Source organism: Berghia stephanieae, chromosome 2 (assembly GCF_034508935.2).
Source record: "Berghia stephanieae isolate SIO BIC M18660-M18661 chromosome 2, UCSD_Bste_1.3, whole genome shotgun sequence".
NCBI lineage: Eukaryota > Metazoa > Mollusca > Gastropoda > Nudibranchia > Aeolidiidae > Berghia > Berghia stephanieae.
In genome coordinates this window covers 82,188,120-82,206,883 of record NC_088361.1, presented here as the reverse complement: position 1 = coordinate 82,206,883, position 18,764 = coordinate 82,188,120, and the positions used below count along the sequence as shown (strand labels likewise).

The following is an 18,764-nucleotide window of genomic DNA, read 5'->3' as shown; positions in this document are numbered from 1 at the left end:
AATAATAACAATAATAATAATAATAATAATAATAATAATAATAATAATAATAATAATAATAATAATAATATAATAATAATAATAATAATAATAATAATAATAATAATAATAATAATAATAATAATAATAATAATAATAATAATAGTAATAATAATAATAATAATGATGATGATGATGATGATGATGATGATGATGATGATGATGATGATGATGATGATGATGATGATGATGATGATGATGATGATGATGATGACGACGATAATAATAATAATAAAAATAATAATAATAATAATAATAATAATAATAATAATAATAATAATAATAATAATAATAATAATAATAATAATAATAATAATAATAATAAACTTTAACCATCCTTTTCGGAAATAGTACTACAGACGTGGCAAAGAAAAGAGATCGATTAAAGTATTGACATTAAAAAATATACAGAAATCAACACTATATATAAATACCTCAAAATAATTAAAATAAGAATGTATCTATCACATGCAAACTACACGTCTACAACTAATTCTTTTGTTTTCCTTACATTTAAGTCTAAAAAATTTCTACCACACTAAGAGACAAAAGTTTCAATATCTTCAAATTAAGCTGATTCATCGTTATCTACTATAAGGCTCTGTAGAGAAGTACCTTCTACAAATTTTATAGTTGGGGCATTTTCGGGATGTGTGCTCCTGCAGTCGTGCGTATACACCGCGAAAACCCTGGTGACAGTACACAATCTTGAGGAGCACCAATATTGGTAGTAATGTTGCATGAATTGTTTTGTCCTTCTTACACGAATTGGGCAAGGTCTGTTAAAAATTCTAAGATCCATGCAACAATATTTTTTTTTCATTCTTAGATCTAAAAATTTTGCGATCAGAAGATGAGGCTGCATAGTATTGAAACGAATATGAAAAATCAGATACTATTAAGGGCTAAAAAGGTCTGATAAGATATCCAGCCAATCCAGTATAAACGGAGTTGTGCAGTCGGTTGCCGACCCTATTAACATCGTGGACCTGACACCAGACTTTTTGGTCTGCCTTTAATTTAATAACAGCACTGACTGACGATTGGTCATAGACGTCCGTAGCATGTTCAACAAGTAACACCGCCAAGATTTTATCACTGGTTTGAACCGCAACAAGTATTCTACTACCTGTTGAAGAAAGAAGATAAAAGTATAACCAAATTGATGCTATGCGTTTAGGTAAAATGCTCAAAACATTCGCCAGCCAAATTAAACATATCAACACACAAAACTTTGAGTCAGCTGTTAACAGCGTTGTCTCTGTCCGAAAAAATTGTAATATCGCCTAACAGGCGCCATGTAACGTCCTACACGTTAAGTGTAAACGTTGGCCAGCGATCCCTTGTAAAGCGCTTTGAGCACGTTTGGTGGATATTGCTCTAGATATAATCTCAAGTGTTTTTTTTTTTTTTTTGTTGTTTTGTTTTTGGAAATGTTAACTGTTGCTTTTGGCCAAGAATCCCGGGTAAAAAGCTTTGAGCTCGTTTAGTAGATATTGAACTATATAAAAGTTCAAGTTTTGACCCAGACAAAATACAGTTAACTCCCTCCTCACCAAGCCATTTTTTAGGATTTTCCCCAAAACTACACACCCAACTAACACAAAGATATATCTTTATCACTCGAACACATAGCGACATATAATTTCTTTATCAAAACATGCTGTTCATTTTGTTTAAATTATATGGTATACAAAAGAAATTTGAATAAGAAAAATGTTGGTTGTATCGTAACGAATGTGACGATTTTCCTATAGTTGGTAAGGAGAGGGTTAAAGACGATAGGTTGTAAACAAAGATAAACTATTTCTCACCTTTGATGTAAGACATAGCAAATAGATTGAAGACGTAAAGCCCATCAACTGGGACCGTGTACAATCCAGTATCTTTATTAAAATCATTCCCAATGTTTTCCAGAACTTCTTTAAACTTTAAGATGTGACCCACAGTCAATGGTCCCTCATTGGTATAGCGGGCGAAGAATGCAGATGAAACGCTTTCTGTGTTAATATATTGTAAGATTTGCATGTAATGCATGAGAAAAGTGAATGACAAAAACATTAACTGTAATGATGAAGACGATGCTGATGATAATGATGATAATGATGATGCTGATGATGATGATGATGATGATGATGATGATGATGATGATGATGATGATGATGATGATGATGATGATGATGACGACGACGTTATGATTGTTGATTACCTGATGATGATGATGATGATGATGATCATCATGATGATGATGATGATGATGATGATGATGATGATGATGATGATGATGATGATGATGATGATGATGATGATAATAGTGTTGGTGATTGTGGTACCAAATTGACGAGATAAATTTACACATGATAAACACTTTACTTATCAAGATAAACGGGATTACCTTTCTTTATGAATTCTCTTCTAGATTGGATATCGTTCTTTTCCTTCTCATCCAGTTCATGAATTCTTGATAATGCTGTGAATATTGTATACACATGTGCAAAAGTAACTTTACATTTTTAAACGCTAAATTACTATTGCTTAACTATGTATTAGAGTCAAGAGTTTTATATCACCTAAAATGAATTGAATAAAATAGATATATCTTTGTGAAGTATAAAATTCTAAATATATATATATATATATATATATATATATATATATATATATATATATATATATATATATATATATATATTTCTCATCATTATGATTTTGATATAACTTTTTGGATCTGGTCTTTTCTGATAAATTACCGTTTTGAGTCGGTTGGTAAGATATGATACAAAATCAATTTTCATCATCAAAAGTGCCTCAACAGATTACTATTTTGAGGGAGCAGGTCACATTTGAGTGACAACGATTACTTACCAAATACACTTCGCTCCGATAACTTGGCTTGTTGAATAAACAGTTCATTAAATTTACCATCAAGTATATTCGTGTGGTCACTGAAGGACTGGTTCTGTTGCTCAAGCACTGATTCGAGATCTTTGAATTTCATTTCCTGATCTTTTAGCTTCATTTCCTGACCTTTTAGCTTCATTTCGTTTTCTTTTAGCTTCATGTCCTGACCTTTTAGCTTCATTTCCTGTTCTTTTAGCTTCATTTCCTGATCGTTTTGTTTTAATTCTTGATTGCAAATTGTATTTTTCTGTTGATTGACGATGTCATTTGTTTCATCAAGTCTTGATTCCAAGAACAACACTTTCTCCTGTAAAACAGCGTTGGTTGTTTTTGTGGTATTTTCTGTGAATAAAAAGTGATTGGTATGTAAAGTAATGATTAATTTTTATAGTGCTCAGAATCCACATCGTGCTATACTTGAAGAATACTGGCGGTAATGTAAATGTCGCTGCTCGAAGCTCGAAGAAATAAATAACAATGTGAAATTGAATGTAAGCTTCAAGTAAATATACGAAAACTGATAAAATCGACGTTTCGGGTTTCCCCTTTATGAACGAAACAGGATGAATGAAACACTACAGACGAATGAGTGTGGTAGTGTCGTTGTTAAGATGAATAAACAAAAACATTGATGTGCAGGAAATAGTATGCTCCTTTGTAAGGAACCACGAATTAAAATAGAACAATAGATAATATTTATAAATATCTTTATCAGGAAGCTACTGGTTGAGCCTGGTGTGCTCTGTAGGCTTAGAAAAGGGTCATACAATCTAGAAATTCCATTATCAATTAGGAAGTTTGAAGCGGCTCTAATAACTGACCTATCGGGACCAGCAAATGGACCCAGATCCATCCCGGGAAAAGCCAATAGTTTTTCTGACCCCCTCTTCCATCGCCCCCCCCCCCCCCCTTGTTCACCCAGTAGTGACTGGGTAGCTGTGTCTGGTAGATCTGGAGGAAATTACTTTGCGATGTACAAGCGTCCTGCCCAAAGGATAGAAAGAAATTGTTATTGTCCATCCTCTTCAAGCTATAGGAACCTGGAAAAGCTCCGCTCCCTCGGTCTAATGGTTTTTAAGGACTACATTAGAATGTTTAATTGTAGGTTACCATTTTGGCTTTTTAAAATCCAAATTCTTAAATAATGCTTAACCTTTTGGGTGTTTTATTTAAACAGCTGATTGTCATTTTTTAAAAAGACTTTGGCATTTTGAGAATTTCTTGGCATTTTATTTTTAAGTTGGTATATAAATTGTAAACGTTTACTAATGTTCATTTTTTTTGTGTCAGATAATGTACATTTTCATAGGTGAGAAAGAAATTTCTATTTTGAGGTGCGTTTTAGCCAAAAAAAGTGATGCCTTATGACAAGACAAGGCATTTTTTCAGGCCATTTGACATTTTTCTATAACATATTTTGGCATTTTATGCAAACATAATCTAGGCCTCTGGTTTAAAAGAATTATAAGAAAATAGTTATTGGACTATAGAAATGAGTGATGAAGAGAGAGTAAATATTTTTTATCAATGTATCTATATATATATATATATATATATATATATATATATATATATATATATATATACATATATACATATATATATCCTTTCTTTAAAAAAATATAGCATTGTGGAGAACATTGTACTTATTTGAGTCAATAAAAAAATTGATACGGCGCACAACTCTACTGAAAGATTTGAAAATTAGAAATGTATTTTTTACAGATAGATAAACAGATAACTTGATTTCCTTTTATAATTTAAAGTCAGTTTGAAAGTTTGTTGAGTCAAACAGATAATATCATAAAATATGTACCGACGACACTTGGCTCCCAAAATCAACTAATTTTGACACTGTAAAAAGTTGTCAATTTGCGTCATCTATTTATGATATCAAGTATTATTATTACTTCCTTTGTGTTGTTGATTTAGCGGTGATCAGTTTTGATTCTTTTTTTACTATTAGGGTTAGCTCGAGATCGAGGATATTTCTTTTTCTATTAAGGTTAGTCATAAGTCTTAGTAAAGGTGCTAGGATGTTTGTTTTTCCATAAGTTAAGTAAAGGGGAGACATTCCGAAAGCTCCTACATCCCCAGTATTCTTTAAATTTGTAGTTTCACCGTTGATATTTTGTCAGGCATTTTTTTATTCAATTTGTCATTATATCTAGAAGTATTTTAAAAACTCTAGAACAAACCTTGATAGATTTGTAAAAGTTTAAAATTTCTTAATTTGACCATTGTTTTGATTTTCAGCCGCCTTTTTGATTTGTTAAATATTGAAAGGTAGTGCAAAGCAGTCCGAGAGTTGTTTTTTTTTCTATGAGTGTTAGCTCGAGAGGCTAGTCATAAGTCTTATTAAAGGTGCTAGGAAGTTTGTTTTTCCATAAGTTAAGTAAAGGGGAGACATTCCGAAAGCTCCTACATCCTCAGTATTCTTTACATTTGTATTGTCACCTTTGATCTTTTGTCAGGCGTTTATTTATTCAATTTGTCATGATTTTTTCTATTAGGGTTAGCTCGAGATCGGATGATTTTTTTTTTCCTATTAGGGTTGGTCATAAGTATTATTAAAGTGCTAGGGTGTTTGTTTTTCCTATTGGGGTTAATTAAAGCTACTAGGTTTAATTTTTTCTTGGGGTTAGTTGAGGGAATATATTATTAAATATATTATTGGGCTACACAGAAAAATCAACCGAAGATATACCAAATTACACAGACAACGTTGTTTACCAATCTGCCCTCATTAAATGATGGTGAGTACAGTATCGAATGAAAATAGTTTCCCCGCGAAATTGCGGGCTTTTTACTAGTATATATATATATATATATATATATATATATATATATATATATATATATATATATATGTATGTATAGTTAGATGCTAATTTAGACCTCGGTACGATGAAAAAATGTGAACCCAGAGTCTTTTCCAAGGACTCAAAGATACGCCAGTCAGAGTTAGACTCGAACCCTGGTCCATCCAATCCGGAGGCGAGTGTCATAACCCATGACTACAACATAGCCCCACTAAGAAAAATACGCACCAGTTATTCCCGCCAGATCACTCGTGCTTACACACAAAACTATGAGCAATCTTAAACGTTTATACTCCAATTGAGAGAATGTCATGAGAAATGTTCGCCTAACAGGGGCAGCGTAGCTCAGGGGTATGGTCTTTGCTTCGTACTCGAAGGGTACCGAGTTCGATAACCCGCCGCTGTGTGGCCTTGAGAAAGTCACCTCGCCCTAGCTCACTTTGAGGTGCTGCACTGCGGCTGACGCCTGATTTATTCCAGTCTTCCCTTGGAATAGACCCTAAAGACAAATTTCCCCATGGGGATGAATAAAGGGAATTATATTATTCGTTACCTTGTTTTTCCACATTGTCTTTCTGTCTGCTCATTAGTTTAGTTTGCTTCTGAATGACAATTCCCTGCTGTTGAACAGTTTCTTTCAAATCAGACATTTCCTTCATCAGATTGGCCAAGATGGTTGACGTGTCTTCATCTGTCAATATATAATTTTTTAAAAACCAACACGCTGAGAATTTGTATACTGCAACTTCCACTAGTCGTGCTCAAACGACTTTACAAGTAGTTTCCAGCCAACAGCAATACTCAAAATGTTGGACGACACGTGACGCTTGAAGGTAATAATAATACAATTGAAGAGTGGTTTTCCAAATCTCTCTTACTCCATTTTTCCCATTTTGAGATGTTGAGGATTATTTACCCTAAAATTTCTCATTCGGTCTATTATCTTGTCATATTTAAACTTCAAATTCACACAAATCATAGGGACATTTATGTGCCAATATGATTCAATAGTCTGATGTCATGTCCGCTTAGCAACGAGCAGCTTGGTTCTAAACAAAGAAAATCGGTACTTTTTATTCTTCATGCTGGCTAGAACTTTTTCACATGTCATGTGATCAAAATGAATAAATGTCAATCCATGATCAGATTTATAATGTTTTTCTCCTCTGGATACACTTTTATGCTCGTCGGAGAAGTATTTCATAAGGGCTTCCGCCATTGTTCCGATAGTTTAGAACCAGTTACTAAGTTACTATGCGCCATTACGAGGGAAGTGTCGTCACGACTGTTGAATCCTATTGAAGAGTGGTTTTCCAAAACTCCCGAAGTCCGTTTTTCCCATTTTGAAATATTGAGGATTATTTCCCCTAAAACTTCTCATTCGGTCTATCATATTTAAACTTCAAATTCACACAAATCATAGGGACATTGTTTGTGCCAATTGATGCTTTAAATAAAGTTTACATTTCAATTTATCTCACGGATGGAAAATCTCAAAAAGTAGTTTTGGACAACCAGCCTTTAATTTGGTTCGACAGAAACAACACTGTTAACGACCAGGAACTCATTTTACACTTGAATACAGTAGGAGAATGTGAGTATTATCATAAATGATTCTTCTTAATAGTTAGTTATTTGTTTTAGTTTTAGATTTTTTAAATTTTTGGATGGAGCTCCTGACCTCCCATTGTGGGCAGGGAGGCACTTACTGTCTTCTATCCCCTTATATCTGTTTTCCAACATACTTTCTGCCTTTACCTTGGAAAGAGATTACTTGGCTTTGCCCTGGGAGATGATATTTTGTCTTGTTAATCATCTCTGTTATGCACTGTATTATTAATATATTTTTTTTTTGTATATAATGATTTGTAAACATGTGAGTGTGTTTGTCTCAGGATGAGACATTTAGGTGATCTCAAGCTAAGCATGCTCTTGGAATCCAAACCTATTTGAACCAGTTCCCTTTGACTTACTTTTTCTTTGGTGCTTTAATTGTGTTTCTAGAACTGTTTTACTATCCCATTTTCTTCCTTTTTACCGGCGCTGCTATGACCTAAAGGTATTGCAAGCGCCATGAAACCCTTAAAAACAATTTTAAAAACCACATAGTTTTCTATTTGTAACACATGTATAATTGATGCTATAAAGGTCACTTTGTGCCCGAACTACCCCGGACTGCCCAGGACTACCCCGGACTGGTCCCAAAAATGTTGCTCATTGTTCTGTTTTTCATTGTTCTGGCTAGGGTTATGGCACCCGTAACTTTAATTTCCCTGCTATCAACCACGTTGATTGACCATTACTTTTAATATTGACACAAAATTATGTTGAAAACATCGGCTATTCGCTCAGTCTATCCGTAGCAGACTAAACTGTAGCTTTATTTCACGTAAAAATGTGTTCATTGTTCTGTTTTTCAACGTGATTTCCCATTGTCAGTATAAGAAAACAAAATGAAAAGCACACGGATAGCGAGGGTGGTGATCAGGAAATCAAGTTGAAAAACAGAGCAATGAGCAAGATTTTTGGAGCAGTCCGGGGTACTCCGGGACAGTACGGGGCAGTCTGGGGCAAATTGGGGGGGGGGGGCAGTTCGGGGTAGTCCGGGGCAGTCCAGGGTTGTCTGGGGCAGTCCGGGGCACAACGTGACCTTTCCGTATTGATGCTCACAACATTTCGCCTGCCGGATAAAACGTACCAATACACAAAACGATGTGTTACCTTAAAAGTAAATTGTCTGTTTGATACAATTTAGCGAGAACAACTCATACATATGCCTGGCTCAAAACAAAAACAAAGAGCTGAGTGAGGGGAATTTCTTTCTATCTCTAGATAGAACGAAGATGACGTCACTCAGGTCATTGTTATTGATTTTTTTGCCATCCGCGTTTATGAGTAATTCTCACAAAACTGTATTAATCAGACTATAAACGTTCAATGTTACGAATCGTTTTGTGTTTTGGTTCCTTATACTTTCGGATGACAATGGTGTGAACGTCTAACCAAGCGTTAGATCCTGGGACTTCAATTCTCTATTGTCTTTTTGTTTTTCTCTACTCACTTCGTTTCTGGTTCTTATCATGAAAAGTGCCTCATCCACTCACTTTTCAGAATGATTTGACGATCTATTCAGAAAATGTGTTTTATTTGTGCTTTTACATAGCGCAATATCCCCTAAACGTGCTCAGAGCGCTTTACAATGGATCCCTGGCCAACAGCAACACTTAACTTGTAGGACGGGACATGACGCCTGTAGGCGATATTACATTTTTTTCGAACAGAGACCAAAATTTTAACGGCAATTTACTAATTTTACACATAAGTACGGTGAGGGAAAGTGAGTAAAGAGTCTTTTTCTAAGGACTCAACTATGCGCCGGGCGAGGCTCGAACCCAAGACCATAATAGAGCCTTCAGCGACTGCCTCCTGCATTCATGTTTCCCCTCGAGAACCGTAACCTTCGTAAACTGTTCAAAGTCTGACGCTGAAATTAATTACGTCAAAATACAGGGCGACAACAACAACAGCAACAACAAACAACAATAACAACAACAACAAACAAACAACAACAACAACAACAAAGTGAATCGTGAGTGTCCTATCCAATGGCACAGCCAATGGAATCTTTGATTCCTTGAGTACAGCAACTGAGAAATAACTAGGCTAGAGGTTACACTGACCTAACATGAAGTCATCATAGAATTCCTAATACCAGGCTATTGATGTTATGCGTTTAGGTGAAATACTCAATTCTGTCAGCCGGATTTTAATGTAGCTCAACTCTTTGTTATTATTTTTAGCCATCCATTTTTATGAGTAATTTTCACTAAATTCTATCAATCAGCCATAAGCGTTTAATGTTACAAATAGTTTTGTTTGTTGGTTCGCTATATCCGGGCTGGCGCAATGTTGTGAGGTTTTTGGTTAAACTCACAGCATCAATGGAGAATATAATAACAAAGTGCCTGCTTCGCTTACTTTTCCACTCATGGTGAAATTTATTCAAGGGAGACCAACCATTGCTAACAATTGACTAATATGAATTCCATTGTTATTTCCCTTGTATCCAATGTTGGGTGTTTTCATCCACAGCTAAAATTGATAATAAATTATTGTATGTGACCCGACACTTCAATCCCTTATCTTGTCGAAATGAACGAGATGAAAAAAAAATGATCAGAATGTGGATATTTGTGACCCACCCTCTCTTAACAGTACCATGTCGGGAATGTTTAAAATACAGAATACTGATCTATCATATAGCTACGAATCTGTTCATTCATGACAACTAATAAAATGATATTATATCTATCATTACCTTCCTTTAAAGTTATGATATCAATTGACCCACATCAATTCGAGACTTAAGTAGTAATATTAATGTAGATGTAGATTCTTCAGAAATTAATTTAATTACTGACAAATGCGTTATGTTAGAATACTTTATTTTAAGTTTGTTGAATGAATGAATGCATCTTGTTTTATGTCGATGTGATACTAACTTGTAATTTACATAAAGGATCAATAGAGTAAATCGTATATCACAATACGTTATCTTTAGATGCTAAGAATATAGTTTATATTCATAAATCTGGTCAAGAACATGAAATTTGGGTTTAGTTTGTGTTATACTAAGCTGCTACAAGCTGTGGACTGTAACAAGTAATAAACAAAAATGAATATAACAGCTTCAAAATAGAACAGAATACCAAGCACGGAACGTTTCGAGCTAAAATCTTTTCTTCAGCCAACAACATGAAAACCAGTAAAATCATAAATTGTATAAGAAAAATCTTGGACATTCCAAGATTTTTCTTCTACAAAGAGGACCAAACAAATTTCTCTGTCGTCGATGTGGGCTTTAGTAATGAATTCAGGTTTTTATTGGGGTTTTTTTGTTTGTTTGTTTTTTGGGTTTTTTTTTGTTGTTGGCTGAGCAAGGGTTTTGATCCCGAAACTCTCCGTGTTTGATATTTTGTTCTTTTATGAAGCTATTATATTCATTTTTGTTTATTACTTGTTAAGTTTATGTGTTTCAGTAAAGACAATGGAAATAGTTTCTAAAAGTGACAAAATCTAGAATTTCACATCTTATCATTTTTACTTGCGGTTATGTGGTCTTCTGGTATGATACCCGCTTTTGGATCGGAAAGTCCTGGGCTCGAGCCTCGCTCGGCGCATAGTTGAGTCCTTGGAGAAGGCTCGTTACTCACATTCTCTCACCGTACTCAGGTGTAGAATGAGTACTTGGCCGTCAACAGCGTTGTCTCTGTCCGAAAAAAAATGCAATATCGCCTAACAGGCGTCATTCCCCGTCCTAAGTTAATGTTAAATGGTGCTGTTAGCCAGGGAACCCTTCTAAAGCGCTTTGACCACATTTAGCATCTAGTTGACCCTAATTACATGTCTGGCTGGGGCTATAATGGCATGTGCCTTTCTTGAAGATGGTAGCATATATTTTGAACCATGTGACAATTGCAATCTTACTGTTGATCGTTATGTTTGCCTCAGCTATCTCATCCTTCATTAAAAGTGACGCTTCATCCACATAATACACTTGACATACGTAAGTCCCCATGTCATCAACACCTGGGTTCTTTATCGTCAATCTAAGGAAACTCTTGCTGGCATCCTTCTCTATATGGCCCTCAGCCTGGAATGTACAATTGAGAATACTTTACCCTCATTTCCATCATTTATGTGAGAATAATAAAAAGGATACTACTACTACAACAACGACAACAACAACTACTACTACTACTACTACTACTACTACTACTACTACTACTACTACTACTACTACTACTACTACTACTACTACTACTTCTTCTACTACTACTTCTACTACTACTTCTATACTACTACTACTACTACTACTACTACTACTACTACTACTACTACTACTACTACTAATAATAATAATAATAATAATAATAATAATAATTATTATAATAATAATAATAATAATAATAATAATAATAATAATAATAATAATAATAATAATAATAATAATAATACTTCATTCGAAGAAATCCAAGATTTGAGAGAATTGTTTTTATCAAGATAAGTGTCATTCCTATCTATCGGTATTTGAAGGATAAGTCTTCTGTCCAAAAATTATGTACGTGTTTTTTTTTTTTTTGTTTTTTTTTTTTTTTTGAAGAATACGGCAGAAAATCTGTTTTGAAAGGGGAACCTGAGACCAAAATGATAATTTTGAGAAAAGAAACTAAGGGGCTACTATCATCTGTGGGTTTTCAATGTCAGCTCGGTAAACATAGTATTTGAGTTTTGATGGTATGCGTTTAAGTAAAACAGACTCCATTTCTACCCAGCACATCAATCTTACAAATACACACAAGTAAATATAAAAGTTAATTGTTTGTTAGATAGAATTGTATGAGAAGTAATCGCCAAAATTTAAGAGTTTTCAGATGGCACAATATCCATTTAATTATGTGATCAAAACAGTTTACAAGTCACCCCAAAATAAAAGCAACATTGGACATATAAGAAGAGAAATGAGGCCAGTAAATGAGCTATTACGATTTTCTTTCAAAAAAGACAACCTTGTGACTAGACAGATATTCATTTCACACGGGAGAACGATGAGAGAATGTGAGGAAAACTCCTTATCCAAGAAGTCAACTTTGCGCCCCAACAACAGCAGCTTCTAATACATGGTGCTCACACTATTATGTTATGACGATCGACCCAATCAGCAAATTCTTCACCGCTCTAGTGCATCGTCGCAAACTTAGCAAACCCACCCAGAAGCTTCGTCACAACACACCGTTCAACCAGATGCTCTGCGGTTTCGGGTTCTATCCCACATCAGGTACATGTTGGACAGGTGGAAAGTCCCCAGTGATGAAGCGCCAACAACAAATCCCCGACGCAGGCCAGACAGTTCAGAAGCCTAGTGTCATCTCACATCACCACAACGTTGCACATCGTTTGAGTTACAATCTACCTCGTTAACCAGTCAACTGCGTACTGTTATAGAAAACACATGTACTCGTATTTAAAAATCTGGCCAAAAACTCCTCCAAATATCGACCGATTTAAATGACCCTCGTCTTGGCAAAAACACTTTAAATCTGGGACTTCTCGACGTCTCAGGTTTTAGGGAAATTGAAACCGACCGATATTTGAAGTTTTCTGGCCTGTAATTTAAATATATATGTTGTTTGTTTTTTTCCAGAGTACAACTGTTAACTGGTTAAACGTCCTTTGTGAGGCAAACTGTATATTATCTTAAAATTGAGCCAAACTGTATTTTATATTAAAATTGAGCCAGACTGTATATTATCTGAAAATTTGTTTCTATCAGAGCTGGTAATTGACACATAGTTTGATTTTTTATCTTATCATTATCACGTGTTTGTGAATTTGTTTACATCTACGTATTCGTAGGTAGGATAGCCGGAGCTTGTTTTAAAATTGGTGTAATGCTCAATTATTATTTGATATCATTTGGAATCCATTACCTTTATATTGTGTTTCATACCAGCACCCGTGCTCACCCCTCCTTGACTATACAAAGCAATAGGTTCTTGTCCTTTCTTCCCCAGCTTCAGAGTGACGACATTTTTTATCCAGTAATCACTACCGTCGCATACACACGTCACGCTGAGTTTTTGGGTGACCATTTCATTGATGACAGCTGGGTTTACTTCTATTTGGACAGCTTGACCTGCAAATAGATAGTATGCGCTTGGATAAGAAGCTTACAACATTGCCACCCGGAAGTATAACGGACTAACACACAAAACTCTGTGTAACCTTGAACTTTTATATAGTCTGGATAATAGACTTTAGTGAGAAGTAGCCTACTCTTAAACGTGGAAGGCAAAACAAAAATAAAAATAAAAAAAGCAATAACAGAGACCCGAGTCACGTCAACTTCATTCTATGTATAGAATGAATTTGGTTGACGTCACTCACTCTTTTTGTAATTGAGTTGAGGCAGCCAGTTGAGTGACAAATTTTCAATAAATTCTCTTGATGATATTACAATTAATGTTTAAGGTTATCAACACTTTTGTAATTAAAGGTTTGATACTGTTGTGCTGTGGTGTCTTGTACATGTTGCTGCTCGAAGCTCGAAGAATTAAATAACAAACTGACAATGAATGTAATCTTTAATAAACGAAAACAGATAATGTGGACGTTTCGGGTTTCCACTTTATCAGCAAAACAGTTGTTTTGGCGCGACAGACAAAATAACGCGGAATCACTCAACCCGATGACGCTTAGTGACAGTGAGATTTTATAGCATATACTCTGAAATACCTAATGTACAAATAATAAAATTGCAATAGCAAAATTAAAAGCAACCAAGAAGTTTGCGATATGATAAGAATTGGCCAACCTTGCTACACACAATAAAATCAAGATAATTTTAATAATTTTCCATGTAAATAGACACAACTCCGTTATGAAATATATTTTAGAGGACAACGTTGAAGGCAGGAGACCAAAAGGCAGACGACCAAGACCGTGGATGGATGATGTGAAAGGTTGTAGTGGACTTTCTGCGTCTGAAGTGAAATCAAAATGAGCTTTTATATAGCGCAATATCCACTAAATGTGCTTAAAGCGCTTTACAAGGGGTCCCTGGCCAACAGCAACATTTAAAATTTAGGACGGGACACGGCGCCTGTTCAGCGATGTTATAATTGTTTTCGGACAGATGCAACGCTGTAAACAGGTACTCATTTTACACCTGAGTACGGTGAAATAATGTGAGTAAAGAGTCTTTTCCAAGGACTCAACTATGCGTCGAGCGAGGCTCGAACCCAGGACCTTCCGATCCGAAGCGAGTGTCATACCACTAGACCACATAGCCGCACAATGTAGACACAAAGCGTGCAACTGAGAAGAGTGGCTACCATTTCAAGTCGAAATCTATCATGACACCCGAATTCAAAATAACTGTGATAGCATTGTTCTTTCTAACCAATGCCTTGCGGTTTTCCAAAATGGGGTGATTTTTAAAACCTGCTAAGTTCCATCCAGATAGAAAAGGAGTTAACAATATCAAGCAATCTAATGGACACCTTTGAATCACAAGAGGATCTGTTTCAGAACAATCAGAATTTAAAAAAAAACTATTGATCATTTGTATAGCGCAATATACACTAAACCTGATTAAAGCGCCATACTTGGTACTGTTCTATGGGACAAACGAGACACGTATTTTCTACTTCAAGTCCTAAATAAAGGAGAGAAAAATGCAGTTCTCTCTGAATTCAAAAAAAATGTTTTGAAAATACTTATACAGCAATTAGATAGGTCAATAAGATTTTAAAATTTGCTTTATTCAAGTACTTAACAATTTGTATTTTTCGTGGGGTTTTTTCTTTCTTTTTTTTTTGCGGATGTAATGAAACTTGTTTTGTTTAAAAATCGTACAAAATCACACCAAAAAAAAACGTAACACTTTAAAGACATAACGTCCATAGTAGAGCCAGAGTTTAAATCGGGTCTTCTACTAACTGAGCTATCCGCTAAAAGATGGGAACATGAAAAGTTTACTCACTAGGATGCATGTAGGCCATGACCATTATGACTAAATTCAGAAGCAATATTCCTGACGGAGGCATCTTGCTTTGCCGATGTTTAGATGAAAATATCTTTACTTCAATCCTTCAAATTATGTATGTATGCAGTGTGTTGTAAGTAGCAATTCTTTGGGAAAATAACGGTGACATTAAATCATTATTATAGCATGGACAAGTAAGTACGTTTATTATCACGATAAGATAAAACTTTAGTCTGTTATCTTTTAATGTCGACACCACTATCCATTCGATTATCAATAGCATCATGGCTCAGCGGTAGGTCTTTGCTTCGTACCTGAAAGGTACCACAGACTACTAGGAGCAGACAAGGCAACAGCCACTTTTTAGTGGCTAATCGTCCCTGGTTGCATAAAAAAGAAAATGGCGGCGCCGAGCTCTCGTGTTCAGATTCTTTATGGGGGAGTAGATAATGAGTTTTCTATATGGCCATGTCAATCATGTAGACATCCTTTGATGATATAAGCCTACCCTTTGATGTCTGCAGTCGCCTTTTCGTTTTCTACGGTCACTCATGGCTAAACAGCCGTCAACAGCCGTCAACAATTAACTGAACCATCGTTGAAACATTGGAAGACGCTCATGGCATAGTTGCGTCACAATCACCACGTTGCTGAATATATTATCCAGGCTCGGTTGATAGGTAAAAAAGCCAAATTATGTTCTAGTTACATTTGACACAAACAAAGTATATCACTGATCTCGTCTCATTGAGATATAAAGAATGATATAAAAATCAAGATAATCGGCCGATAAATAAAAAAGTTGCTAAAAAAACTAAAATAAACAAAAGCAATTTTTAAAATCAAATTTATTCGTAAAACAGTTGGTTTTCAACTAGTGCGGGGCGGTCCTTGGCAAGCTTAAGGACCACGGTCCTACGGTCCTTGGGAAATGAAGACCGCAAGGACCGGTCCTAGGACCGGTCCTTTTCGACATTGAACATTCCTGAGAGACTGTTGGAAATTCGAACCGGTTTGACCTTTGAGACCGTGGGATCGTTCATTCTTGAACCGTTAAAGACCGCTACACGATGAAAACCGTGGTCTACAGGAGTAAAACACACGGAGTAGTCACACTCATTTCAAATTGTAACCTAATTAGAGAAGAGGGGTGATGCCTTCTTTATTTGCTCACCGTACTTCATTGTTACTTCGATAATTTAATAAAATTTGAAATTTATCCCCATTAACGGAGATAATGGCATCGCCCAAGGCGTTGATCGAGTTGTTCGTGGCGTTGATACACACACGCAACTCCTACCCCCCCCCCCTCCCCCCCCCCCCCCACACACACATTAGAGGGCAGCGAGCATTGAAGAGTAAGAGAGAGACGTGAAGTTATAATAAGAGGGGGTGGATGAGGTAATAAGAGGGGTCGATGGTGACTTTTCGCCAGATCTAACAAACTCAGCTACCCATTCATTGCTGAGTAGACAGGGATTCAGAAAAAAATCGACTGCACCCGGGATCGATCTCTGGCCCTTTGCGTATAAAGAGAGTGCTCTATCAACTGAGCTATCGGGGTCCCCAAATATTCTATTGGACTTTTTTAAAATTCAGACGTTATAACTGGGTTTTTTGGAAGGAAGAAACTAATGAAACTCATATTATTTGAGTAGTAAAAACACCAAACGAAATTTTAATATTATTGTATTATTTTAAATGACAACACTGCGAAAGAAAGGAGTGGTGACAAGAGATGGACAAAAGAAAACAAAAAATCGGATTTGCTACTTGCTAGGTTCGACACAAACACACACACACACACACACCACACACACACAAACACACACATCTTTAGTAGTCACATACATTTCAAACAATAACCCATTAGAGAAGAGGGGTCATGCCTTCACCATAGATCATTGTCATTGCGATCATTATGGTGTAGTAAATTTTGAAATTTACCCCGTATAATGGAATCGTCCAAGGCGTGCGCCTCCTGTTCCCCCCATCTCACACACGAAAGGGCGGTTTGCGGAGTGGAGGTTGGTGGTCGTCTGCCTGTATGGTCGTCTGTGTCGTTTAGTGTATGGCAAAGGGGGGTGGGTGCGATTAATTAAGTGGGATGGGTGGTGATTGGTGGAAGATAGGCAACCGAAGCAACGAATCGCTGGGGAAGTAGTAGGCTATGGCGCGAGACCGTAGGACCGTGGTCCTTGCAAGGACCGCCCCGCACTAGTTGAAAGGTGATAAGAAGTGAGGACCGCCGCCGGTCTTCCCCTATGGGACCGGTCTTCGGTTCACAGCTAAAAGACCGTGGGACCGCGGTCTAGACCGGTCTTCAGCACGGCACTATTTTCAACCGATTTTTCTGAAATAAGGACCAATGTTCTTCTTTTTTTTCAAGCTGATTTCAACAAGGTGACTTTCAAATTCCTCAGAATTATATTTTTTTACTTTTAGGTTTTAGCTTTTAGGCCTACTCAAAAAGGTGTAACAATAGCGTAATACATCGTCGGTGAGATTCACAATTCTACACGAATGGACGACGGCGGTAGATCAAAGTGGTGTACCAAATGTATTTACCAACTACTTTTCTTAGTGCTAAAATTACAAAGTAATAATTTCGCGTCAGAAAAAATAACTCTCAAGTTCCTATCTCTTTATTACAATAAAATTGATACGACAAATGACAAAATCGCCCCACAAATAAGGGAGTTATATATTATTCATAATATTTTTAAAAGTTATTAATATAAACCCGATCATTGGAGCCAAGTCTAAAATGTACAAGTAAAAGTGTAGTTTAATATGTCTAATTTTGTCTATCATCATAAACCTGGCCTTTTTTTTCTATTTTCCGTTCACAAATCAAGGTTAATCGAGCTCAGTCAAAGTCATTCATATAGAGATTAAATCGCACAGCCTCCCTGGTTCCATACAAAAGTAAATGGCGGCGCTCGACCTCTCACTAGCCACTTTCGATGACGTTTTCCTACCTGTTGTCGTCTCTAGCATGTATTCTCTATGAAAGGTACCGAGTTCGATCACCCGCCGCTGCGATGTGTGGCCTTGAGCAAGTCACCTCCTCGTGGATCTTTACCTTGCAGTGGTGAGGGGGCTTGAGCCACACGGGAGGGCAAAGGTGTAAATCCCGGTCGACCCTCACGAGACCATCCCGGGTATCGAGCCAACGAGCCACATGAGCTGCTCGCCCCGGTGTGTGACTAAATTTGATCCAACCCGGTGCCCGAATAGCAGCCCTATCCCGGGCGCCACACTATTATCCTTATGTCGAGTCCCAATCAGTCCCGTCAATGGCGAAGCGGTCTGCCGCCTAGCCAAATAATACCGCGTTCGTGTCGCCAGGGTCGTCGGCACGTCCGAGAAAAAAGCAAACGTCCCATGCATCAATTGATTCGCGGCCTGCCAATCGGAAAATGCGACGGCGGGGATGGCGAACTGACGCACAT

At 36.4% G+C, this 18,764-nt stretch overlaps 1 protein-coding gene across 1 annotated transcript; it reads right to left on the bottom strand.

Moving 5' to 3' along the window:
• Nucleotides 1-212: 212 nt before the first annotated feature.
• On the bottom strand, nt 213-15,453 carry LOC144963752 (uncharacterized). Its single transcript, XM_078897697.1, has 8 exons — nt 15,307-15,453; nt 13,253-13,458; nt 11,250-11,415; nt 6,316-6,453; nt 2,905-3,282; nt 2,435-2,509; nt 1,854-2,039; nt 213-1,168 (listed from the first exon to the last, which is right to left on the bottom strand). Exons 1-8 carry the CDS (start codon nt 15,368-15,370, stop codon nt 945-947), a joined length of 1,437 nt encoding a protein of 478 aa, XP_078753823.1. The 5' UTR covers nt 15,371-15,453; the 3' UTR covers nt 213-944.
• Between the last annotated feature and the right edge of the window lie 3,311 nt (nt 15,454-18,764).